This window comes from Suillus subalutaceus (genome assembly GCF_016647625.1).
Source record: "Suillus subalutaceus strain FC151 chromosome Unknown DFJ58scaffold_54, whole genome shotgun sequence".
In the NCBI taxonomy this organism is placed as follows: Eukaryota; Fungi; Basidiomycota; class Agaricomycetes; order Boletales; family Suillaceae; genus Suillus; species Suillus subalutaceus.
This window is the reverse complement of record NW_024540303.1, coordinates 200,547-225,732: the sequence shown is the minus strand read 5'-3', so window position 1 is coordinate 225,732 and position 25,186 is coordinate 200,547. Positions and strand designations below refer to the sequence as shown.

At 47.0% G+C, this 25,186-nt stretch overlaps 6 protein-coding genes across 6 annotated transcripts; 1 reads left to right on the top strand and 5 right to left on the bottom strand.

The window, feature by feature from the left end:
- Positions 1–10: 10 nt before the first annotated feature.
- DFJ58DRAFT_728070 (uncharacterized protein) lies at positions 11–900 on the bottom strand (the record flags this gene model as incomplete). Its single annotated transcript, XM_041385549.1, has 2 exons — positions 11–484; positions 541–900. The coding sequence occupies 2 exons, from the start codon at positions 898–900 to the stop codon at positions 11–13; spliced, it is 834 nt and encodes a 277-aa protein (XP_041243858.1).
- Positions 901–2,202: 1,302 nt separating this feature from the next.
- Positions 2,203–3,659, bottom strand: DFJ58DRAFT_728069 (uncharacterized protein; the record flags this gene model as incomplete). The annotated part of the gene is made up of 5 exons (XM_041385548.1): positions 2,203–2,796; positions 2,863–3,017; positions 3,081–3,104; positions 3,155–3,413; positions 3,483–3,659. The coding sequence occupies 5 exons, from the start codon at positions 3,657–3,659 to the stop codon at positions 2,203–2,205; spliced, it is 1,209 nt and encodes a 402-aa protein (XP_041243857.1).
- Positions 3,660–5,355: 1,696 nt separating this feature from the next.
- On the bottom strand, positions 5,356–7,522 carry DFJ58DRAFT_883249 (uncharacterized protein; the record flags this gene model as incomplete). The annotated part of the gene is made up of 4 exons (XM_041394587.1): positions 5,356–5,676; positions 5,968–6,216; positions 6,273–6,532; positions 6,580–7,522. The coding sequence occupies 4 exons, from the start codon at positions 7,520–7,522 to the stop codon at positions 5,356–5,358; spliced, it is 1,773 nt and encodes a 590-aa protein (XP_041243856.1).
- A 1,553-nt stretch (positions 7,523–9,075) lies between these two features.
- Positions 9,076–11,113, bottom strand: DFJ58DRAFT_883245 (peptidylprolyl isomerase-like protein 2; the record flags this gene model as incomplete). The annotated part of the gene is made up of 13 exons (XM_041394586.1): positions 10,959–11,113; positions 10,787–10,928; positions 10,744–10,748; positions 10,494–10,718; positions 10,290–10,441; positions 10,142–10,239; positions 10,031–10,090; positions 9,953–10,003; positions 9,817–9,906; positions 9,618–9,766; positions 9,419–9,563; positions 9,230–9,337; positions 9,076–9,198 (listed from the first exon to the last, which is right to left on the bottom strand). The coding sequence occupies exons 1-13, from the start codon at positions 11,048–11,050 to the stop codon at positions 9,076–9,078; spliced, it is 1,440 nt and encodes a 479-aa protein (XP_041243855.1). The 5' UTR covers positions 11,051–11,113.
- Positions 11,114–11,332: 219 nt separating this feature from the next.
- DFJ58DRAFT_841529 (uncharacterized protein) lies at positions 11,333–12,518 on the top strand (the record flags this gene model as incomplete). Its single annotated transcript, XM_041392719.1, has 4 exons — positions 11,333–11,408; positions 11,462–12,073; positions 12,129–12,229; positions 12,276–12,518. 4 exons carry the CDS (start codon positions 11,333–11,335, stop codon positions 12,516–12,518), a joined length of 1,032 nt encoding a protein of 343 aa, XP_041243854.1.
- A 12,169-nt stretch (positions 12,519–24,687) lies between these two features.
- DFJ58DRAFT_647745 (uncharacterized protein) lies at positions 24,688–24,960 on the bottom strand (the record flags this gene model as incomplete). Its single annotated transcript, XM_041381454.1, has 1 exon — positions 24,688–24,960. A coding segment is annotated over one exon (273 nt), but the record flags the coding sequence as incomplete, so codon positions are not given.
- Positions 24,961–25,186: the final 226 nt, after the last annotated feature.

Sequence of the window (25,186 nt, the reverse complement as noted above, 5' to 3'; positions counted from 1 at the left end):
TCACCTCACCTCAGGCAACCATGAACATAGGCTTCTCCACCTCTTTGGATATGCTATTCAAGCATTGGGCCAAGCGATCTTCGACATCTTCAGAGTCCAGGTCATCAGGCTCGGGGAACAACGTCCGCTCAGCGCTAACCTCCTCCAGATGATCAAGCTGCATGTCTGCTATACGGTGTGCCGCAAAATCATGAGCATATGCGGCGACAGTGAAATCTGCGTCATCCTCCAGCTGCTGCTCGGAACGTTGGACCAACAACCTTTCGAAGAAGGAAGCCTCTGTCAGGCTCGCAATATACTGTTCTGCATTGTCCCTCATAATTGTTTGAAGAAGGACTGCATGTTTCTCGGTTGACTCAAGTTCCCAAGCTGTTGCGAGAGCATGCAACCACTTGGATTCAGCATCAGCTCGTTTTGCGATGACAGCTGACTGGACGGTTGCATCTGTCATATGCTTCATGCCTTTCTTCAATATCTCCTTGCCCTGTTTTAGTACTTCTCAATATGGTATAAACTGCAGTATGAATGAGGCCAGCATACCTGATGGACATCTATTTGACTAAGATCAGCCTCGTTGCCTTTCACGAGATTTTTCATCGTGAAATGGTGCTCCAGTGCAGTAGGAACATGCCCCCCAAGCTGATAGGGCTTGAACCTTGAGGCAGCGCATTTTGCATGACAAGACATGTGGGATGTTACGGGAGGAAGGCTCGTGGACACAGTTGCATAAGCTGAGGAACGGGAGGGGTTGTCTGAAAGGGATCGTTGGTTGGAGTTGATGGGTTCCATTATCCTATTGTGATCATCACAAGAGCGCTTGCCAACGTTTTGTGTGGATTGGATATAGTCGAGTCTAGGAGAGCCTGAGGGATTAGAGCTAATGGAAAGTGAGGAGAGCATGGCGGAATGGTTAAGGTGAGCCAAAGGACCCTTGGAACTTCAAGCTTTCGAGTCAAGGTTGTATCAATGATTTCGTCAGCAACAATATCAGGTAATATGATCATGGTGAGTGGAGTTTTAATGACTGGCTCTCTAGATATCTCCTGGTTAGGGTCGGCACTGCCCGTGAAGTTCGCACTTAAGGCATTAGTAAATAATCTGAGTTCGGTATCACTGCACCATACCTTCGTTTTTTGGATGCCGTGGCATTGCTGAATTGATCTCATGTGATAAGCCTTCCGCCCAAACGGACTATAGTACTATATAGACGATTAGCTATTTCCGAGTCGTGACTCGGCGGGCATTTTGCAGGAACTTTTGTGCACCTACCAGTTTCCGCAAAACAGCAAATGTGACTCCGAGAGTGCTGGACAGATGCATTTCGCAAGGAACTTCTGTGCACTTGGCACCAAAACAGCAAGAAGTGCCGACATGACAGATGGCAGCATTTCCACAGGAACTGTTGTGTATCCCACGTTTACTAGTACACACCAAAACAGCAAGAGTGTGACTCACCTTTCTAAGAATCTGAGTGCTGATAGTAGTCAGCGTCAGCATTCTTCGGAGTTTAAATCTCAGAGGGCCCTTCTCAAATAACTTGTCAAAAGAGGGCATATGATCTTAGATTTCTTTAGAAATACCATTCGAAGTTATGAAAAGCAGAGAGATTACGTTCTAAAACATCTTGAATCTGGATCAAAACCCAAGTATGTACCACCATTAGTAATGGTAGTCACTAGCAAAGCCGGCCAGTGTCTGGTTCAGACAAGTCCGAGTCGTATGCTGGCTATCGCCAACTGCCATGACATGGTGGTACCAAGCCCGAGTCCCTGGGTTGTCTGGCTCAGAGTCTTGGCTCGCCTTGGAAGACTCACTTGAAATAGGAAGGCGCCACGTTGTTCTCAAGGCTTCGGAGGAATTTCTCCTGCTGACATTGATTAAATGAGTGACAATCCCTGCACAAAATAACGGTACAATTGAAATCATGTCAGTCTTATCGAGAATATCCATGTACAAGATAGCCCATAAGTAGGATCACGCCGACGCTAACAAGCAATCGAAAGTGGGTATTAAAAGCGAGGAGAATCAGTACAGTAAGATAGAATGAGATGTTATGAAGTGCAGATATTGAGATGGCGGTCATGATGGTATCACAGATGATCGCCAGCTGAGTACTGCTCTCTAGTGCGGTACTATGATAGCGGCAGAGTGAGTGAATACATGGCAAGTGCACCACAAAAGAAGCGACGCACCGTTGTGACACTACTCGAGAGCTTGGCTATTTTCTTTATCTTTGTTGTCAGCTTGTGCCTTCATTTTACCTTTAGCCTTCCTCCTTGCCTTCGCACGTTCCTCCTTCATGTGAGCTTTACAAACACAGCTGTGAAATGTAAACGCAGCACCCTCCGACATGTCAACCTTCTCTGCGTAAAATTTACTACTAAAATGTGCTGCAGTTGGCAGATATAATATCCCATGCTCCTTCAGCGTTGCCACATACTGCAGGAACTCCATAGCCGGATAGCAGGAATGGATACTGGCAAGAACCTCGTCGATGTCTTGCGGTGGTTCACCATCCGTTTCTTCATTGCTCTCCATGTAGAGAGCAAATGTCCTCTTGAGTGGTTGAGGAGATATAGGATCATTACCTTGCTGTTCGGAAAGTGTACTATTACTAGAAGTCCACATATCGTTGATGGCAGATGAAAGGTGGACGTGATTATGAATGACGGGCGATATGAGTTCGGTGGGTACATGTTGAAGGGACGTTCTTTCCTTACGTGTCTTGCAAATGTCATGGAAATGGGGTGTACTGGGTAGAGTAATGCAAGCATTGTTTGGATCTCGAGTGTTGTACTAAAAATTCATCAGCATTGTGTCGCTAGCATGCTTGTAGGCATATAGTAAAGGTGTACCATGTACCAAGTATTTAGCCCATTCCTGGAGGTCTCGGGTACATAGTGGGTAGTGTGGAGCATTTGGCTGTGATGCATCCACCCAACAGGATGCGTTCTCTGAGCCTCCTGGAAGTCGATGCTTGGAGCAGCACAACTTCCTTTTGACATTTTCGAATTCCTCTGTATATAGCGGAAGTGACGGATTGGACATCGTCAAGTTCTGCTCGCCCGCAGAGCACATACCTGCTTGTCGTTTAAACGACTTCTCTTTCAGAGATGAACAAAGCACTTACAGTGTTGACAATTTCAATTGCAACTTTCTTCTTTTTTCCGTTCAGAGGTTTGCTCAGCCCGTGCGGCTTTGAAAGCGCTGCTAATATCTTGGGAAGTTAACAGGCGATGTGGAGGGTCCGCACGACGGGCAGTAGACAAACACCAACCCAAATTCTCATAGGTTTTTGGAAGATCCATCGCAGCTCTCATAGAGTCTAATATATCCAGGGGAAGGTCTGATTCGGCGTAAAAGTGGTCCACATAGGTCATAGATTTGTTCTTGTCCACAGTATTCAAAGGGATCTGAAACTCGACTATTAATCCAATGTGAGTATCTCAAATATATCACCTGAGAATGAGTGTTAGAATTACCCTTCTCGAGCCCTTCGTAGTGTGTGGGAACATGTCCTTGATCATCGACATCAGGCAGCTCTTGTGGGCACCAAGGAGATATGCCGCAGTTTGAAGACGAGTGCGCTGGCGAGTAGATGGCATAGAATTAATGATGCTGTTTATATCCCGTGAGAGAATCTCCTGATTGTCACACATCGTGCACCAATGACGGGTTATGTAGTAGATATACTTTGCTCACCCGACCTTTATATTAATCCAATTGAACTGGTCACAATGTTGACTTCACTTGAAGTACGAATTTGCAAACTTACTGAGGTCTCACCATGATTGCCTAAAAAGACCTAGTCTGGTTATGGCACTATCAATACCATCATTGATATAGTATTGCGCTCGATCTCCACTTTTAGACATCCCGAAATGCGAGCAGGGCTGTGTGAAACGCAGAACAGCTACCAGCACTGAGTCAGTCACACGCATATTGCAAATAAAATTTGGTGGCCCGAATATTACAAAAAATGTACTAGTAGATCTGTATCATAGCTTTGCTGTCACTGTGACAGTCTTTACACAGCAGTCACAGCTTGGCTCAATACGAAGTATATCAGGGGAGTTCTGACTAGATTAGAAACATTGTGTCACATCCTATGATCCATCATCCTCATAACGGCACCTGATTCTGAGATGGATCATTGCCGTCAGTTACGGTAGATTCGCAAATTAAAATTGTTAAACTACTAGGTACCTCGCTGAATGTTTGTCATGCCAATATCAAACTCTTGGAAGTGACGGCGTACTACATTTGGCCATGGGCGAAAGGACAGACAATCTCTCAAGATCAAGCTCCGCCTCGAAGCTTCTGACATAGTTCAGAGAATCCCTGTTTTCCTGTGGATAATATCATTGGATGATAATCTACACTAAAGACATAGTGCGAACCTGGAAGACCTGGAGGAACTCATTGTGAGTTGGGCTCCTATTGGTTCTGTCTGTGGCGTAACCAGAGTGATTGGTTCATATAAGTCATAATCAGGTGAGCTGCAATGTAGAAGGCGGAAGAACTGTCTTTGGGTCCCGAGCGGCGTCCTTCGATTGAACCAGATGCATCTAGGAATGGGCCGACCCAACTTGAACGAGTGCTTTGGCACTAAAACCTTTACTGCATTCCGCAGTGCTTTTAGCATGTCCCTTGATCTCCAGGACAGATCCTAAAGATGAAAAGCCCATTGTGCATAGTTGGAAAATCCAGGGGAGGGATTGATCACAGGTTCAAGTTCAACTTGAGCCTCGGCGGGTGTGCTCTGCTGTGACTCAGAGTGTCTGGACCGAACCCTGCGGGACCAGGTGATAGTAAGGGAAGAAGAACAACGCCAGGCATCCAAGATAATGAAGAGAGGAGCCTCAAGTAACCCCGAGTAGTAGAGTCAGCGAGGTAAGTACTGAGCTGTACATGAGTAACGTGACTATCTCAGAGCGGCTGAGTCAGTGAGGTTGCACAATATGCTCACATAAGCTCGGGTACGTGCACTGCCTTGTGAAAAGAAATCGTCCAGACAATCATGTTTGAAAGGGGAAGGGGGGGTCACTGACAGAAAAACGAGCACACCACACGCGACGATTCCAAGTCACAGCAAATATCATTTTTGAGAACAGTCCAACTCAACCGTTCAAAGCCTCCGAGTCATCCGAGTCATTCTTGAATCGGTTTGTACTGAACAAACTTTTCATTTACTAGAATACAACGGGGTATTCCAAAAGAACCGCGTCTAACCATATGTCATGTCACCAAGGGGAGAAACTATGATTATCAGGAGAGTAGCTAGCACCGATCCCATTTCGGTGGGAGTCCGAGTCAAAGTGGCATTTATGGGCACCGCCATTGAATGACCATGAGTCAACGTCTAAAGTTGTTGGGCAAGAGACCGGTGGTGAGGATGTGCTTGTCCTCAATGTGGTTGGCGAAGAAGTTGATGATGATGTCGAGCAGATGCATCATGAGACCATGTTGAGGAATGATATACAGGGTGACAGATGGTGCGGTGAAAAGTTGGGGGGTGATGATTTGCATAGGCCCAATGTGCTGAGGGCTACAATCGTAGGTCAGCCTCATGCGAAGGTACTGTCGTAGAAGATTACAGCGATGGAGGGTCTGAAACTCGTGCCAGAACCTGGCGGCAGTGACATCAGTGAATTCATGAGGGCCAGTCATGAAAAGCTGCATTCATAACCCGAATTCGCAGAAGTTCTTACAAAAGACAGTGTCACAGCCGGGGACACATGTAAACATTGTAAGGGATTTGATGGTAGTTCAACTAAGCATATTCGGAATGTGTATGGAGCCGTTAGTAAATAGTTGTGTAAGGGCAGCTACTTCCAATGGAGTCAGAGCGTCGTATAAACCAGTATAGCGGGTGTGGTGAACTGAATTTTCGGATGAATAAAAAAAGCTTTTGACATACAAACCTGACATGCATTCCAGCAGCGCCCATCAGTAGAGGATAGCTACCATCATAACCAATGGTTTGAAGTTGCCATCCGGACCGACGTATTGGTGGTACTGGTGTTCGCTGTCACGTAAGAAGTATGTGACCGCTGAGACAATGGCATGGTTGGCAAATGCAACCTGGACTCCATCAGCATCCTGGACTCCATCAGCATTCTCGACTCCGTCAGCATTCTCGACTCCGTCAGCATTCTCGACTCCATCAGCATTCTCAACTCCGCCAGCATCCTCGACTCCGTCAGCATCCTCGACCTCAAAGGGATAATATGAGTGGATTCATTTAGAACGCGTCAAAATTGTGCACTTACAGAGACAAGTTGGAGTGTGCCGTAGATGAACGCATCATTCATCACCAGACCATTAATTCGGTTTGCGCGCACGACGATAACCGAGTTGTTCAGCGGCACTGTGAAGTCAAACTGGAGGCTGTACTCATGAAAGACAAACATCCTCACTACGGCTTGCATGTCATTATGCAAGGCTTCGAGCACGGGTAGGAGTGTCGCATCCATGTAAGCCGCGTCATGCGCCAGCTTATCCAAAGCCCACTGCATAATGACTCCTGAGCCTCTCAATCAGCCTATCTGGGCCGCTACTTGGAGTTCATACACTTACCGTTGTTCTGTTGAATGGCGGCGGCTCTCCATGACGAATCTATCATTCCGATAAGAGATTCGTTGGAGGGTAATAGTGACTGTCCAAAAAGAGCCATTTTCATCTGATCTCTAAAACAATCCAATAACTGTCGAACACCGCGGCTGGGAACGAACTGCATGCCTGAAGTCTGGCTTGCAGTACCAGAAGATGCATCTTTGTCCTTCTTGGCGTGCTGGCCTGTTCGTTCCACGGTGAGAGTATTTTTGGCATTGCGATGGGACAAACGAGCTGGCTTGCTGGATTGTGGCTGGGTTAATCGGCTGCGATAATGGTAGACGAGTGACGAGTGTGAGGTGACGTCGTCAGGAACATGATGGTGAGACTCGGGGGCGGGGATAACCGGGCCCTGGGTCGGAGACTGCGACTTGGGCAAGTTAAGGAATAAAGCAGGTTGCACTGGCAGCGTTGCGGGAAAGGCGCCAAAAAAGTTCGGTGGAATAATATGTTGAGGTCTAGGATGTGCGAGTTCGAGGGGAGCCTGAGGCTGCAGTTGGCCATGCAACGGGTAGGAAAGTTGTAGCAATTGACGCTGATCAGTGTTGGGTACTAGTGTATCATGACCATGAAGCGGCGGGTGCGATGCTTGGTCTTGATGGCCGCGATCATTATCATAATAATAAGGTAGAGTCGACGCGACATAGCTGCTGTCCCTCGAATCCGATGGGCCTGCTAGTGTGGTTCCGTCATGATGAGGCTGTGCAGGCAGCAGCCACGATGACCCGGGTGACTGATGAAGATGAGGAGGGGGCGCTGGCTGCCACGATGACTGATGAGGGTGAGGAGGGGGCGCTGGCTGCCACGACTGATGAGGCTGAGGGGGCGGCGGCCAAAATGACTGACTCTGAGTTGGAGGCGGCCACAATGACTGATGGGTATGATCGTGTTGATCATCAGTGATCATCGTGATCGTCGTGATCACCGTGACGGTAGCTGAAACTCGATGATTGACTGAATGAAGCATCTGGAGCGGTCCTATGCAGCTCAGAATCAGAGTCACCGCTGGGCGGCGGTTGCTGACTACCCCAAACTAACATATCACTATGATGGGAGCTAGCAAGAGCGCAAAAGTTACTCAGCTTCAAATAATAATATTTCCTTCATCGTTAGCTGGAAGACTGAACACGTGAAGATTCAATGAATAGATTACATAGATTTTTGCGATGATGTAAAGTATACATCGAGTACACAACAGTCCTACCTAAATGGTATAACCTTACACAAAACACGGAGTTGCTTATGTCTGGCCCTGGCCTTGCTATACATGGATATAAGTTCAATGCTATTTCGGGTAAACATATTTACACAATGATTGGTCGATACGATTGAGTTCTGGTGCAGGCCACCTCTGGCAGGATCAGTCCTTGACAAGGACGCATGGTTTCTGCTGTACAATCTCATTTCGCTACTCTTCTTAAACAGTCAAAATTCCCATCCTTCGACTCCCGCATCACCCAAGTCTACACCACACACAATCACTGTGTTGACTGGTTGGACTCAGAAACGTCCGATCCCGATGAGGCGATCTCAACCTGGCTGGGCTGATATGAAATATCTAAAAATGCTCAACCAGTATAAGTGAGTCTTGGCTCTGCCTAGCTGCTATACTCGCAGAATGCAAGAACGTTCGACCCTAAAGGGGACTGCTACTGAACACAGAACCAGATGAAAGAAAGACCCTTGAAGTGTGATGGATGCGCGAAAGCGCAAGAAGAAAAGCGAAGTGAGCGCGAAGCGCGAGAGAGCGCACTAAGGTAGGCGCGAGCGTGGGAACATGAGCGCTAAGGCGCGCGTTGTGCGGAAAATACCAGATAAGGAAACGGATAAGGAAGCGGATGTGCAAAGTGAGTGCAAACGCAGAGCGAGTGTTATAACGAGCGCGGATAAAGGTCTAGTATAGGCGGATAACGATAACCATTGGAAACACAAAGTGCGCCCAAGTGGTGACTACTACTTTAAAGTAAAACCCAATAGTGAGGGAAGTACAGCAAAGGGGAGTAATAATGATGGAGTAGTAAGTCAGCAAACTTTATACTATGGAAATCGCATCGGAAGCGGAAGGGATAGGAGCAATAAGCGCTATGAATACGTAATGACATGTAATAACGCTGCAATGCTTGTTACAAACCACGAGGCAAGGGATATGACGTACCAATGAGGTGGATGGACATAGACGGACGTCCCTGGATGATAGGCGATGAAGGGCGATGCAGGGCGCTTAAGCGCGAGAAAGCGCACAAGGTGCGCGTGTGGGAATGCTGCGCATTGTGTGGGAAAGTACCGCGCCTATGGTGTGTTATGTGTAAAATGACTAGGGACATGATGAAGTCGAATATAGCTGATGGTGCGAGTTGTGCATTGCAGGCCAATTGTCATGAGTTGTGAAAAGGTGCGAAATGTGCCCATATGTGCCTGCAGAAACGCGAGTCTCTACACCGATATGAGCGGAAGTGGAGCCTACATCACAGTGATGCATCGGGCATCGAGCGAGACAGATTCTGGTGATATGCTAGACTCAGGGTATGCGCCAATGCGGACATCAAAGCCAACATTATTGGGGGTTTGTACACCAGATGTTACCTGATCCAACGGCCTCTTGACACTGAGATACTATATCATCCCCTTGAGTCTTGTCAGGTTGTTTCTTGGAATCATCTTGTGCTTCTGCACGCCGAGCAAGTTTTCTTGCAAGTCGTGTTTTATGTGCTTCAAAGGGATCCTGATGTCTAGAAGAGAAGGTTTATGGATATAGGTCTGGGCAAAAAAGTGATGTACACACATAATGACCTCTTATCCACACCGGCTTCACTGGACGTTCTGTTCCATCTTTACGGGGGAGTTTTTCCAGAGCATCAAGGACGTCGTCTCCCTCAACTAGCTTACCGAAGACAGTGTGCTTGTTGTCAAGGTTCGGCGTAGCTCTGAATGTGACGTAAAATTGTGACCTGAAGTGGCACTCGTCATTGAAACAGAAAACAAAGATAAACCGCCAGACGGACGTATTTGTGCCAGCGCCCTTGTTGGCCATGGTGACGATACCACGACTATCATGTTTAGCAGCACCTCTCATGACATGCTCGTCTCGGAAAGGAGTACCCCAGTGTGACTCTCCACCAGAGCCTGTACCAGTAGGGTCACCTGCTTGCACCTACGGCGCTATGAGTATCCAATCTTGCGAGACGACAAACGAAGAAGTACCATGAAGCCAGGAACAAGTCTATGAAAGAGGCAGTCGTCATACTTTCCTGCTCTTGCAAGCATGAGAAAGTTGTAACAAGTCTTTGGTGCCTGTGAGGGAGTGTTAGCCACATCAACATGAGCACACAGCACTGACCTTGTCACAATACAACTCCAGGTTCAACGAACCGCCCAAACTGGTCACGACCTGGACATATGCTCTTCATTTCCCAACGTCTTTCTCTTTACCCTTACCCTTTGGAGGGTTCGACATTTCTTTGAACATCAATTCTTCCTAGGTTATCATCAACAAGAATACTTGTCACAGCCAGGTCTTTTTGCTCACCTCGTCCCACAGTAGTTGTGAACTTTGTGTCTGAGGATCCACAGACATCGACATCAAGGATGCACCGGGTGCACCGCTAAAATAAGGAGAAATGTTCCCTGACATAGTACTCAGGCTGAATTCTGTAGTGAAAAATGGTGGAGCTCACAAGGGACAGCGGCTTTACCCTTCACCTCAGAGACTGCTTTAACGGTAGCTGATTTGGGCTGCTCATCCTTCTTTGCAATGATGGTAGCACCAGTATTGATTGTAGACGAGGGTGGGAGACCATGGGGGTTTTGCAATGTGATGACGTCCTCCCTGCAAGAGTAACGTTGAATCCAGAATGGTGAAGAAAGACTCCACCACTAACTTCTTGAATTTAACATCTTCAAGGAGATCCTTGCCGTCTTTGATACTTTCTGCAAGGAAAACATTTCCTGTGGTTGCAATTACTACTATATGCGAGTGCTCGCCGAACGGCTTGAATGAAATTGGATCATGAATTTCGCCAGATGTTTTGCGCAAATAGTGGAGTGTTATCAGGTCACCGGGTGCGAGGGGCTCCTTTGTAATGGGATTTGTATTGTTATGTTGCCTTTGGATGGAAGCGTAAGACAGACGTCACCTTGCAGGAAGAGAGGACAACTTGCTTTAGCCAAGTACAAGGTCAAACATGAAGCCTGTTCCATCCGCGTTGCGGGCGCATACTGGATGATTAAATGGCTGGAAAGAAAGTGCACAACAGTCGAATGGTGTTTGCGCTCGGGGGTGCGGTACCTGAAGCATTCTGTGCAAATCATGAGAACTCCATGATTTAGGCGCAGACAAGACTTACACTTTGTACCCGGATGAAGCAGAATGCTGTCCGAATTTGCCAGCATGTTCTGCATGTGTGATATAGAGTTTGTTAGAACTTCCGTGGCCCATATTGCAGTTGGTTTGAGATTGAGTGTATAATAACCTTCAAGTGAGTGGAGCACCTGATCAAGCTTCCAAATCTAATAAACGCAAACAAGATAAATCTCGCGAACTTGAAGGTCCCCATCTTCGAATTCATCCTTTTTAACTTGCAGATGCTGCGTCATGCTACCACAAAAGCAAGGCGGACTCCTGTCGTGCTTGATTTCCTCGCGCCAACTGCGTTTGGATACCGTCTTGGTAGCTCCAAGGTGCAACCGCGACCTTCGGTGACGAAACCATCCAAATGACATGACACGGAGAGACTCGCAGAATTTCCAGTCTCCGTGCATGCACAAAACCCAGCAATTCTTTGTCAGAACATCAAGTAATGTATCAGCTTACTGAGCCAGCCAGATGCTGCTGCTGTCTCCGACCCAGACATTAACTTCTTTGACGAAAAGGTCGTTGAGCTTCGTCTCGCTCTGAAGGCTGGTGACATCGCGCGAGTAGGAGAGCTATGGTCGCAGTTGGAAGATATAAAGCTGCTGCGACTCCTCAGTCGCGAGTTGCGTGGGTTTTCCGAGCGCGCTGCTCAGCTGTGCTTCAGGGACAACTCTGGGCCTTGGGATGCAGACGAGAGGAAGGTCATCGAGGGCATAGCCATTGCTGCCGCCTGTGAGGGCGCAGTCAATGCCCTCACGACTTGTATGATCAGACATATAAAGAGAGGCAACTCGCAGGCAGCCCTTCACCTGTACAGACGTTTCCTGGCACACTCCAGCTATCAGACCGCGTCTGAGCCCCTACCATCCTCAACGCAGGAAGATATTGAGGATGCGAATGGGCTAGCTCTCAATTTTCTAGGCAATCAGTTATCCCACCAACCCAATTTCTCACTTGTCCTCGCAGCAATAGCCGCATATACACTCGAAGATTCATTCGAGGGCGTGCTGAAGATAATGCTCGAAAATCCTGTACGCATAAATCAGTCCGCCCAGAAGGAGTTCATGGCTTCATTCAATGACTTCTTGTTCCGGGCAAAAGTTCAAAGTTACGTCCACCGCGTTGACATAGCAAGACTCATCTCTCACCACCACTCACTCAGCACTCATCACAAATCTCTCAAGCAATCAGGATCTTTCACAGAACCAGAATTTATACCGGGCGATCATCAAGGGTTTGAATGACCCAGAGCTGTATCTCGCTGTTCGTGATTCACAGAAGTCCAGTCAAAGACCTGTCGTGATCCAAGAGATCAATTGGGCAAGGCAAAGGGCGAGAGAGGAAGAGCGATATATTACATGGTATCATATGTTGGTATGGGCACCCTCGTGCAGCAGAAGAACAAATGAGTGTGATGATGTGGGGTGACGCAAGTAAAACCGGAGGGACAAAACTCGGGTTCGAATTTGTATCGTTGGAGAAGGCGCCAGAGGTGGTGTACAAGAGGCAAGGGTTGAAAGTGGCGAAGCTCTCGATGACAGCATTTGTTTGACCTCGAGGAATTTTGAAGGCCTGAATACAAGTCAGGTTTACGAAAGAATAGACAAAGGGGATCATTACCTATGCTTGGCCACACGCATGTCTTCATCCTCTGGGACATTCATCCATTTTGTTTTATTTTTCAGAATTTTGCTGATGGTGCTCCGCTCAACACCATACCGCGCTGCGATATCTTCCTGCCGTGCATTGGGGTTGTCTTGGTGGTAAATACAGATGGCCTTACAGTCAACGTTAAAAAGACGTTGCTTTCGTTGCTTGGCACGTGGAATGACAGCGCCTGGGGAAGGCTGGGAAGATCTGAGAGTTGGGGGCGGAGGTAGTGGATGAGATGGATGGGAGTGCAGATGCGACGCTTAATGCAAGAGAAGCTGAGCGTGGATTGGAGGTAGAGTAAGATGATGCCGAATGTGAATGCTGGACCTTATACATGGGAAAGGGGGAATAAGGTGATGCTGACACAGGCGTGCTCAGGTACCGAGGTGATTGCAAGGGTATACCACCCGAGCCCATTGTGGAAGACATTCTGTCAGGCAGCTGGTAGTGATTTGGGTCGCTAGTGCTTGCAGGTGTCTGAGGGCGCGAAATGGCACTCCCTGGTGACATGTAGTAGGGAGACTCAGAGTAAAGGAGGTGATGAGCTAGCTGAGATGATGAGAGAAGCAAGAGTTATGACGTACCTCGTCAGCCCCGGGCCCGTATAAATCAGACTGCGCGTTTGATGGTGCAGGTGGTCTGTCTCTTCTGAGACCAAGGTGAAGGGTGGATTGTGCGCGTGTCTGTCGGCGCGTGAGCCTTGAAGGGCCGGTGCTACCCGAAATTTGGGGAGAAAGAGCGATTGTCGGGGAGTGATTTCCATCATCTTCAGGACTTCAGAATGTTGGATTGTTGGGAATAGTTGGAATAAGCCTAGTCGTTGGGCTGCACTTGCCCATACCGTAGATGTGGATGTAGAAGCATAATCTCCGTGATCCAGAGGACGATCCACCGTGGAATAAATGGATGATAGCGGCTGAGTGGAACTTGTAGAAGACTTTGAAGTTGAGTCTTCTAGAAAAAAAACCAGCCGCTGCGAGTGAAAAGGAAGAAAGACTGGGTCGTGGAGTCCCTGCGGCCGTGATGCACTAGTGCATGCAGTTACTGTTTTGCTTGTTTCCTGGAAGTATCAGGCTGGAGGGAAGTTTGAAGGATCGGAGAGGTAATATTGGACATCTCTGCTTTGCCCTGGAAAATCTCGCCAGTTAGCTTCTCGCGAAGTTCAGTACTAACCCAACACTATTCTACATTGGATGACGAATATTCCAATGATGTTTGCCAAGAGAAAGTCTTAAATAATCTTGCAGTCCAAGATATTAACAAAGGAAAACGAGATTATTCAACAAGTAAGATACGACTACACTGTCATCCCTTGGTGTCCTGGATGATGTAATACATCCCTTACAGGCTGCGATGGCACTATATCACAACATTGTCACAACTTCCGATGTTAATATGTATTTGATAACCAACGCTAATGCTACTTTTCACGATAAAGTCATGGATAGCATTGTAATTTAAGATTTAAATTATGACAAATGAGCATGTTTGACTTTGAGGACGTAATTACATTACAATCCCTTGTTGGCCGTGACGGTGCAATGTCACTGCATGTTTACAAGTGCCCATGGTAATATACATTTTGTGTTCAGTGCTAATGCCGTTTTGCATGATAAAATATTATACAGCCTTGTAACTCACACCTAAAATGAGAATGCTTAACAATGGGGATCTCATTACACTACAATCACTTGCTGGGTGTCATGTTGCTGTGCTGTGCCCTTTCCATGAATGCCTCACGGTACTCAAGATGTGTAGACATACATGCCTATGTATCAACACGTCAAATTTATCGGCGTATAAATGGCCATATCTAGTAGAAGCAAAAATATATATTCCTATAGCTATCATGGCTACAATATCTCGGACTCATAAATTCACTGATGCGCCAATCCTCCAGACAGTCTTCCTCGTGCTCAAGGACATTCTACTACCCATTTAGTCTACTACAAGTACTTGTACGCCACGAAGATACTCCGGCCCTTTCCGATCTGATAGCGATCAACGTCCGCCCATATGCGCCCATGCTGATTTGCGCGCTCCAATATGGGAGTCTGCACCCCCAAAAAATGGCAATGGTGTTGGAGACGACTTATGTAGAGCGTCCGGTTTTGGCCAGCTGTAAGCTGTTTACCCTGTTCCACTACTCTCAACACCATATGCTAGGCTGAACATCGATGCAGCAGCGCTCATGCGTCCGCCGTCCTCTAGCGCCCATCACACTTTCACATATTAGTATAAGTACTTACATACTCAGCTCCCATTCTTGAATTCTCTACTCCCCGCTCAGCACACCTCATCTCCTTGCTATGCTCATTCGTGCTGGAGGTATACAGTCGAACCATGAGTCCGCACGATTCATTCCGTTTTATTCTCCGTGGTCCCGATGAACTAAAACGCATCTGAGCACCAATGAGTTATCAGCGATCTGGGCTTCATGCTTCACAGTCATTGCTTCACCATCCGTTGCTCAGACAGCAAAACTCTGCATACGTGTAGAATTCTGTCTAGGCAATTGATACCGATTCCCGTTATATTTTAGTACAGGGCATCAAGAACTGGAATAGTTGCTAGACGTTCCGGATAATTTCAACTTGCCACTTGGTGTAAATGTGGGCGGGCAGTTCACTGACTGCCAGTACTAGTGATGCAACAAGAAATGGGTTTGTCTACGTAAACTTCATCTTAAATATACTTCGGAACGGCATAACCTGAATAAATACCACGACGGATCCTCGACCAAATTTCTCCTCCCTGCAAAACACTCGGCAAGCATTTCCCTATACAGTACTGCTAGTTGGTACATCTACACGCTCCTGGAAGACAATCGAAGTCATGCTAGTTTCTGCGTCGGAACCGGCCACAAGTTTTGCGTGATATTCTCGAACGCCAAGGATGAGACGTGGTCCCAGCACAAACATCTGCACGACCGACAAAATTTGACAAGCACCTTCGAGTATCAGAGCTCCTATAGAATTTGAATTCTACAGAAATGATAAGCAGTGGTTACAGGCAGTTGTCAGCGAGAAGTCGGCGCACCCCGATCTCTGGAGTGATGGTAACAAGCTGGAGGCAAGAGACACAAACAAAGCTAGCACATGCGGAACTTGAGCAGAAAAGATAACCACGTTCACATTGCAAGCTCACCTTGCAAAATAAAGCACGTGAGATTTTATCAGCACCGTGAAACAGTCACCGACGGTCGATCCTGTCGATTGGTCGAGTCGTCGCAGGTCACGGAACTGTTTCACAGCAATCCAGACCGAAAGACATAGTGTGAGGACCTCCCAAACAGTGTTGAGCATCCAAATCATTGAGGTCAGAAGCTGGACGTCCCCCTCAGATCCATATTCGCACATATATGTGCCAGAGAGTATCAGTTCCTCTGCTGTTTGTCCAATGAGCTGTGTTCTTCTAAGTCAACAAGTAAAGCTGTACCCCCTGTAATATGACTGAGTCCTATTCCCGGGATCACTCCGCAGGCGATATTAACAGCCAGGAATATAACAACAAGGAAGATAAGTATTGTTCTAGATCTCTGATACATGGCATATAGCCGAACAATCATGATGACTTGCATAATGTTTCAGTTGAGTCAATATCACTGAGGTATTGCAGCTGGATAACTCACCACCCAACACGGCAGCTAGAACCAGACTTGTCGCATTTATTGTGTAGTACAGAATAGCGCCTGAAATGCCTAATTAGTGATCGCCCTCGTACTAGGACCAAACACTCCGACTCACATCTATTGAGTCATTATGCATTATATTTGAGCCAAGTTCGACGGTCAGAATCTCACTCACCCCTGAAAATGAGTGTATTCATTGGATGGGAACGAAATGGTTGCGAAATACTCACTGCATCTGTCAGCGAGACAAATGGCACGTCTGCTGTGTGCTACCAGTCAGAAGAATCAAACACAGTGCAAATGAGACATACGCAGAACATCGGCACTAATTGTCAGAGATGAGTTATCAACACTGTCCCAATTTGTTGGCCTCGACATACATAGTATATGGTATTCCAATATAACGTATCTAGAACATTTTGGAGTCAGCACAACTTGCCAACTACGCTATAGTATAGCATAACATGAGGTACGAACCACCAGGTACAGCACAGTCACGAGGGACCAACGTTGCCTCTGTCGCGAATTCATTGCATTCTCCTGTTTTTCTTCTAATATGGGACTCTGTCACTCACCCAGATCAGTTCGATCTATGACACCATTCTTAGTGAGTCGGCTACTCCGGCGATAGTACCGACCTACCTCTTGTCCGAGCATTAGCACTGGAAATACCATCAGAATGTCAGCAGTTTCCAAACGATGTCCTGCTCACCCCAATCGTATAACATGACGACGCTGGCGGCAACTGCAAAAACGCAAGTCAAGTTTAGATCAAGACATCACAGATTGATGCAACGAACCCATCCAATAGCTGATAAAAATATTCACACTGATTGTCGGCCACCAACTGGGATCATTTGAGACTATGGTCATATTCGAGGGATGGGTGGGAGCGAGTGGGGGATATAGCAATAGTGTTCGTGCTAGATATATAACCACCGTTCAGCGCTTGTATCACTAAATTCGGCATGATCAAGATGAATATTTGTTCCTCCCCACGACTCTTGGTTGGTTGGGGTATTGCGGTGCGAAATCAAGCACAAAGTAGAAGCCCTCGATTGAATTAAAGTAGATTTTGATCTGCAAACCGGTACCCATCATGCACATGGAATATTTGAACATCAGAACAGTGTTTCGTGACGTCGGCAACTTGTTTACAACACCACTTTCAAGGAGTTTCGTGTGAAATTATGTACTCATTGATCTAACACGGGTCTCAGCATCGTCAACAAGGTCCCATTCTGTGGCATGGCACCAGAGAAGTCAGCCAAGAGGCACAGAGTTGGCCAAGGTGGAGTAAATATGACTCGCCTCATCCGCTGTTTTGTAGGCCTCGATCATTGGGCTATGGTATCAAAACGATGAACAGATATGGTAACCATAGAACACAAAGCACGCTATATCCAATGCATCGTGCACTTGATGTGATGGTGATGTATAGCACTGCCAGATACATCCTGGTTCACGATCATGATTGATAACTATTGAATATGACGGTATCCAATAGGTCGAAAGAGAAATCGCACATGGGATAAAAGATGCCGATCCAACCGCATCAACATGCACTGGAAGCTTTATATCTGATTGTACAGGCTCGTGTCGATGGCAATCGTATCTCGGCGACCTTGCTTGAACCGGTAAAGGTTGAGAGTGAGATCCGTCAAATGGGCAACGAACTTGTTGTCGGATCTTCATCATGCTCAGCAATTTCATAAGCAGGGTACGAAAGTCGTACTGTAGTTTCATTGTACGTATGACCAAAGTCCGTCCAAGGAGAAATATCTCGTCATAGCGCTTGATGCGTTGTTTGCAGTATCCCATCTAGAATGCATGCCGGTGAATAAAAATAAAAATCAATGCTGATTCAATATGGGAATCGAGGATATGGAATGTGTGCAGCAGCGCACTGGCAGTACTTAGATTGACTCGGAATCCTGCACCAGGGTCCAGGAGACAGCCTCATCTCACAAATTCTCTGTCCCACGCTGGCCCGTGACACGTCAGCACAAGTTCAACCCGAGTTACTCGCGCCAATTCTACTTTCTTTTTCGTCATCTAATTGTCCCCTTCACTGATACATAACATTACGAATTCACACCAAGCATCCAATCCATCTCTACCTGCACCTTGTAGATTGCCCTCCCTATACTCTCTAACGTTCCCTGGTCACCAGCCTCACGATACCGCTCATCCCGCTAATCCTCTCAGTTCATCTTTACACCGGCTTGGTATTAGATTCAAATCCACATGTAAGCATTACATTATTGATATACGAGCCTTTAGCCAGCATGCTAGCATAAATCCATTCCACATCCCAGACATCTTCTCATAAGACTTCGCGATAGTATCTCAGATCTGATAGCGATCAACGTCCGCCCATATGTACCCACGCTGGTTTGCGCGTTCCAATATGGGAGTCTGCACCCCCCAAAAAATGGCAGTGGTGGTGGAGACGACTTATGTAGAGCGTCCGGTTTTGGCCAGCTGTAAGTTGTTTACCCTGTTCCACTACCCTCAACACTATATGCTAGGCTGAACATCGATGCAGTAGCGCTCATGCGTCCGCCGTTCTCGAGCGCATGTAGCGCCCGTTACATTTTCACATATCGGAAGTACTTACATACTCTCGGTCTTCAGTTCTTCTTTCACTTTACCAACCTATGTGCGTCCATCCTTTGGATTTTCTGGGGAAGTCGACATATTAATTATTCTTTAAGGCTCCCTGCGCGCAAGGTTATTTGGGAGATAAGCGCAAAGATGTATTTGTAGTGCTACCCCTCGTGTTTGTTGTTCGCACGTTTCCCAGTCCTGAACTTTCCTTTCCTTCCCTTGTCGCGAGACTTGCTTAATTATTGATCTGAATCTAGACCTAGACTTTATCCCGACCCCACTTGAGAACGATCAGCCCATCTATCGATCAAACCATGTACTTCTACACTCAAGGTAAGCATTTCTACGAACTTTCGTCTAGGATATGCTCTCACTCCCTGCAACCCACTTGTTTTCCCTTTGTAGTTCATCCATACGGATAGCCCAGATGAATGATGAAGGAATGGTGATCACCATGAAGCAGAACCATTGCTTTATCAGCCATCTGGGCTTCCGCGAATCTTCGTTTTCAAACACAGAATTTCCCCCTTGTGCTCCATTCGTCCGAGTCCACTGACTGGTCCAGATGGATGGGCAGGACCATTATGTGGCCAGCTGTCTGAGCTTCTACATGCTACTCGGTACCAGCAATCAATGACGATGGTGTCAACAGTTGTATTCGTGTCGTAATCTCGTTCGATACCTCACACTAACAAACGTACTACTTTCTCTATAATACAAACACGACACATCATTCTGCGATCACCGTCACTTCCCTTTATTCGTTCTTTGTGCCCAGACAGATGATAATCAGGGAATTCGTCATTGTGTGGAATTCACGGGCTATCAACTGTCTGAGTTCAGACGTGCTGCATTCGTGGTTCCCAGAACTTTCACATCGCGTTCCACATAGCCGGCCCTGATGCATGATTGCACAAGAGGCCAGCATGAGAGCAGGACCGATGTGTCATCAGCCATCTGGGGTTATATAATCACTGTCGCTTCTCACATTTTTGTGCTCAGACAGCTGGTGCTATACTGATACTTTGTCAGGTGTGCTTTACTCCCCGCTCAGCACACCTCGTCTCCTTGCCATGCGCATCCATGATAGACGTAAATACTCGAGTCGTGGGTTTTTCAAAATTATCATATTCCATATCGTTGAACCGTGCTTGAACGCAGACGATTGTTGTCGACGACATAACTTTCCACGATGCCTAATTAGTTGACTAGTGGTCTCCATCGACACCCTACTTCCACCCTTCACGCACGATTCGGCACTCCTTTTCTGGGGCCCAGATGGATGGTGATGTTGGACAGGCGTTCTCGCTGATACACAGTATCAGCCATCTGGGGTTTTACAACTCGCTCGAGCCGCTTTTTCATTCGCTTTGCTCAGGTACTACACGACAGAGTCATTGTGATCTGATCAAAGTACGTATGTCAAAATATCGTGGTTCGCGCCTCACTGATACTTTTCCAGGTGTGCTTGATGCCTTCCGACTTGAAGCTTCGGTTCTCTTCTCTATTCCCCACTGAGCACTTCTCATATCCTTGCCACGCGCATTCATTGGGACAGAGGCATATACTCACCCCGTAAGTCCCGTTTCAAACTGTCATGCTTGATATCGTTCAGTCATGCTCGAACAGACGTCAATCAGCGATATTGTGCCCACTTCCATCCTTCACGCACTATTCTTTACTACTTCTGTGCCACCCAGATGGATGATATAGGGCGGGACGCGTCTGGCCGGTCCCGCTCTCATCCACGACCCTCGGTCATTTAGGAAGGGCTCGACTCACAAGTACCATCGAAGGCAGACATCGTGGAGAAAGGCCCCCGGCGACGAGTCCATTCAGGGACTACATGGGCCACTTTAATGGCTTCCCAGGCACACCTTGAACCAACCATGTAGGTTTTAAAACAAAACTCTATCGTATGGCGTCACTGAGAATCCCCTCAATCTAGATAAACCAAACAGAAGCCAGCCGCAAAAACGTGGGGTGATAGCAAAATTGGGGATCTGATTCCCAATACATTTCACAGATCCTGTCGACGAGTACGCCTCACTTCACATTTTTAAACAATGTTCATCTCGTAGCTTGCACCACAAGGTGCATATAATCTGATGATCAACCAACGCATTCCTCGATTGGTATCATTTTTGACAATCCTCGACCAAATTTCCCCTCCCTGTAGAACACTCGGAAAGTATTTCCCTATACAGTACTACTAGTTGGCTAATCTACACACTCTTTGAAGACAATAGCAGTCATGGTGGCCTCTGCGTCGGAGTCGACCACGAGTTTTGCGTTAAATTCTCGAACGCTAAGGATAAGACGTGGTCCCAGCACAAACATCTGCACGCTCAATAAAATTTGAAGAGCACCAACGAATATCTGAACTCCCGTAGAATATGTATTCTACAGAAATGATAAGCAGTGGTTTCAAGCAGATGTCAGCAATAGGTCGGCGCACCGCGAGCTCTGGCGATAGATTACCAAGCCGGAAGCAAGAGACACCAACAACACTAGCACGTGCGGAAGTTGAGCAGAAAAAGATAATCGCATTCACATTACAAGCCCACCTTGCAAAATAAAGCACGTGAGATTTTATCAGCACTTTGAAACAGTCCCCGATGGTCGATGAGCTGAATCGTGGCAGGTCGCGGAAGTGTTTCACAGCAATCCAGACTGAAAGACACAGTGCGAGGACCTCCCAAACAAGGTTGAGCATCCAGACCATTGAGGCCAGAAGCCGGACATCCCCCTCGTATTCAAAAGTGCACGTATACGTGCCAGAGAGTATCGATTCCTCTGGTGTTTGTCCAATGAGCTGTATTCTTCAAGTTCATGAGTAAAGCTTACCCGCTACAGTATGCTCGAGTCCTATTATCGTGATTACTCCGCAAGTGATATTAACAGCCAGGAAGGTAATAACAAGGAAGATAAGTATCATTCTAGATCTTTGATACATGACATGTAACCGAGCGATCATGATGACTTGCACCATGTTGCAGTCGAGTCAATATCATCGAGGTATTGCAGCTGGGTAACTCACCGCCCAACAAGGCAGTTACGACCACATTTGTCTCATTCCTTGCGTAGTGAATAATATTGCCTGAAACACTCAATCAGTGATCACCCTCATACTAGGATCAAACACTCCGACTCACACCTATTGAGTCATTATGTGGAGCCATATTCAATGTTCAGAATCTCGCTCACCCCTACTGTATTCATTAGAAGGTGGTGGGATGGATGCCCAATACTACTCACTGCATCTGTCATCGAGATCGATGGCAGAGATGCTGTGTGCCGTCAGTCAGAAGAATCGAACGCAGTGCATAAGTGACATACGCAGAACATTGGAACTAATTGATACAAATGAGCTATTAACACAGTACCAATTTGTTGGCCTCGAACACATACACAGAATATGGTATTCCAATATAGCGTATCTAGAACATTTTGGAGTCAGCACAACCGCCAACCACGCTATAGTATAATATGAGGTACGAACAACCAAATATAGCGCAGTCATGAAAGACCAACGTTGCCTCTATCGCGAATTCATTGCATTCTCCCGTTTTTCTTTTGATACGGGACTTTTGTCACTCACCCAGATCAGTTCAATCTATAATACCATTCTTAGCGAGTTGGCTGCTCCGGCTATGGCATTGACCTACCTCTTGTTCAAGTGTCAGTACTGGAAATACCATAAGAATATCAACGGTTTTCGAACACTGTCCTGCTCACCCCAATCATATACCACCACGACGCCGGCGGCAACTGCGGAACCGCAAGTCAATTTTAGCTCAAGGAATCACCAACTGATACGACGAACCCGTCCAAGTAGCTGTAGATAATATTCCAATTGATTATCGGCCACAAACTAGAATCATTCACAACTACGGTCATATGCGAGGGATGGGAGCGAGCGAGCAAGTGGGGAATGTTGGGGGCGTACACCGATCTAGCGTTTGTGCCAAATATACCACCGTTGAGCGCTCCTATTTCCAAATCAGTATGATGGAGATGGATATTTGATCCTGCCTTAGACTAGACCCGGTGTATTGAGTGGAGCCAGTAACTGCGGCGTGAAATTAAGCAAAAGTGGAAGCCCTTGATTGAATCAAAGTAGATTTTGATTTACGAATTAGTACTTATCATGCACACGGAATGTTTGAACAGTACTAGTGTTTCGTGATCCGAGTCGGCGGCTTGTTTACAACTTGGCAATTGAGGAGTTCCGTATGAAATCATGTGGTTATCGACAACACAGATCTGAGCATCATCAACAAGCGTTTGCACTCTTTGCCTTGCCAGCCTCACCTCAGGCCTCAGGCATAAAGGCTCCACCGACGACAAGGACCCATTACGATTCTGTGACATTGTACCAGAGAAGTCAGACAAGAAGCACAGAGTGGGCCGAGGCGGAGCAAGTATGACTAACCTTACTATCCGTTGCCCTGTACGCCTCAATGAGTCGTTGGGCTATGGTGGCGTATCGCGCTGCATCAGTAAATTCACACATTGCTTAGCTTAGCTTTTTTGAGAAATTAAAACTTATTTACAACTTATTTGCGTTTATTTACTTGAGCGCGTTCAACGAAAAGTAGCGCGCGACAAACAAGTGTGATAATTAGTCGAAATGAAGCGCGCACCAAACAAGCGCAATAAGGCAGAGATAAGCCATCAAAAGGACACCTTCATCAATTCAAGCAACATAAGTGAAGTAAGTGCTACATATACTCATTGTGGCTACTGTATTAATGAGACGGCATTAAGTACAGTCCATCATGGCAGCTTCAAACATGTTTGATTGTGGGAGAGGGAGGAAGCAGCGGCAATGGAGTGATGTCGAGATTAGGGCAGATATGGCGATCCAGGCTGAGGTAGTTGCAGAGGAGGCAGAGGCGATCGCGGAGGGGCAAGGCGGCTCGTTGAGCCTTTGGAAAAGGGCAAAGGGGTGGTGTGGGGACAGAGAACGAGACGGAAAGTGACCGTTTCGTCGTCGATAGAATCGAGCCTGTAACGCGACCGTTTCGTCGTCGTCGATAGTATCGAGCTTGTAACGCGAATCCTTCGCATTGTTGCCTGGCGTACATCTTCCATACTTGAGTTGCAAGAGGGTCTTGTTTCGCAAGTTTTTCTGGGTCGATTTCGTCAAAGGGAGATTCTAGGTCGGAGGAACCAGAAAGTCTAGGAGAGGTAAAGGCGCTGGGAGCATGATCTTGATGCGGGGAGGGTGAGGAAGGTTTGTTTGAAGAAAGAGGAGAAGGTTCTGGATGGGAAGGTATTGTGAGCACCGAACTTTTTAGCTGTAGCGACCAACAAACTGGCAGAGGGTGAAAGCCCATCCATGAAGACCTGAGCCGAAAGCAACGGTACCCTTGTCTGGGTAGAGCTGGAGGACAGGAGCAATCGTCCAGAACGAGTTCCAGAACAGTAGGTAAGTATACTCAAATACGCTGTTGGGAAAGTCAGCAGCTACGCAGGGTTGAGGCGAGTGCATAGCTCACTAAGCCGAACTCCATCCACAATAGATCTGGAACCACCACAAAACACCGATACACACAATGTTTTTGTAGAAAAAGTTGACAATCCTACAATTGAAAAGTGTCAGCATCAGCATCAAGCAAAGATATGAAAGAACTAACATAATTCCGTTGCTGAGCATAAGACCAGTGACCATGGACAAGAAGCAATTTCTTCAGGAACCGGAACTACTCTATCATAAGCAAAACATCAAAGATGGCGTAAAATCACGCACCTGTGCAATAGCATAGTCCGACGAGTTGACAGCTTGCAGACCCTCCTCACCACTAATGCCGACACCAACGTCCGCAGCCTGGATCATGCTGACATCGTTCGCGCCATCACCAATAGCGAGGGTCATCACGCCGAGACCATCCTTGACCATCTTCACCACAAGCGCTTTCTGTAGCGGAGAAACACGGCAACAGATGACGCCCTCGCATTGGGTAGCAAGACGGAGAAGAAGAGCGTTGTGGTCGTCATCATGAAGGGCGTGATCCAGCGCAGCACCATCAATGACAAGTACAAATCCCCCAGTACGATCGCCATTGTTGTCTCCGACAATATCATGGACCCCCGTGCTTAGCCGCCGCATGGGGAAGGCGCTGGCTGATTCTGTGGATGGTGATTTAGGTGCGCAAGTGACGATGCCATGTTCATCGAGTATGCCACTGTCTGGGAAGAATTCCTCTACGGCCTGAATCATCTGTTGTTGAACCGGGTGGTCGCTACCGCGGATGATGATGATATTGGACTCTTCGGCGATGAGATTTGTACTGCGCCCGATAGCTGCATCAAAGGTCTGT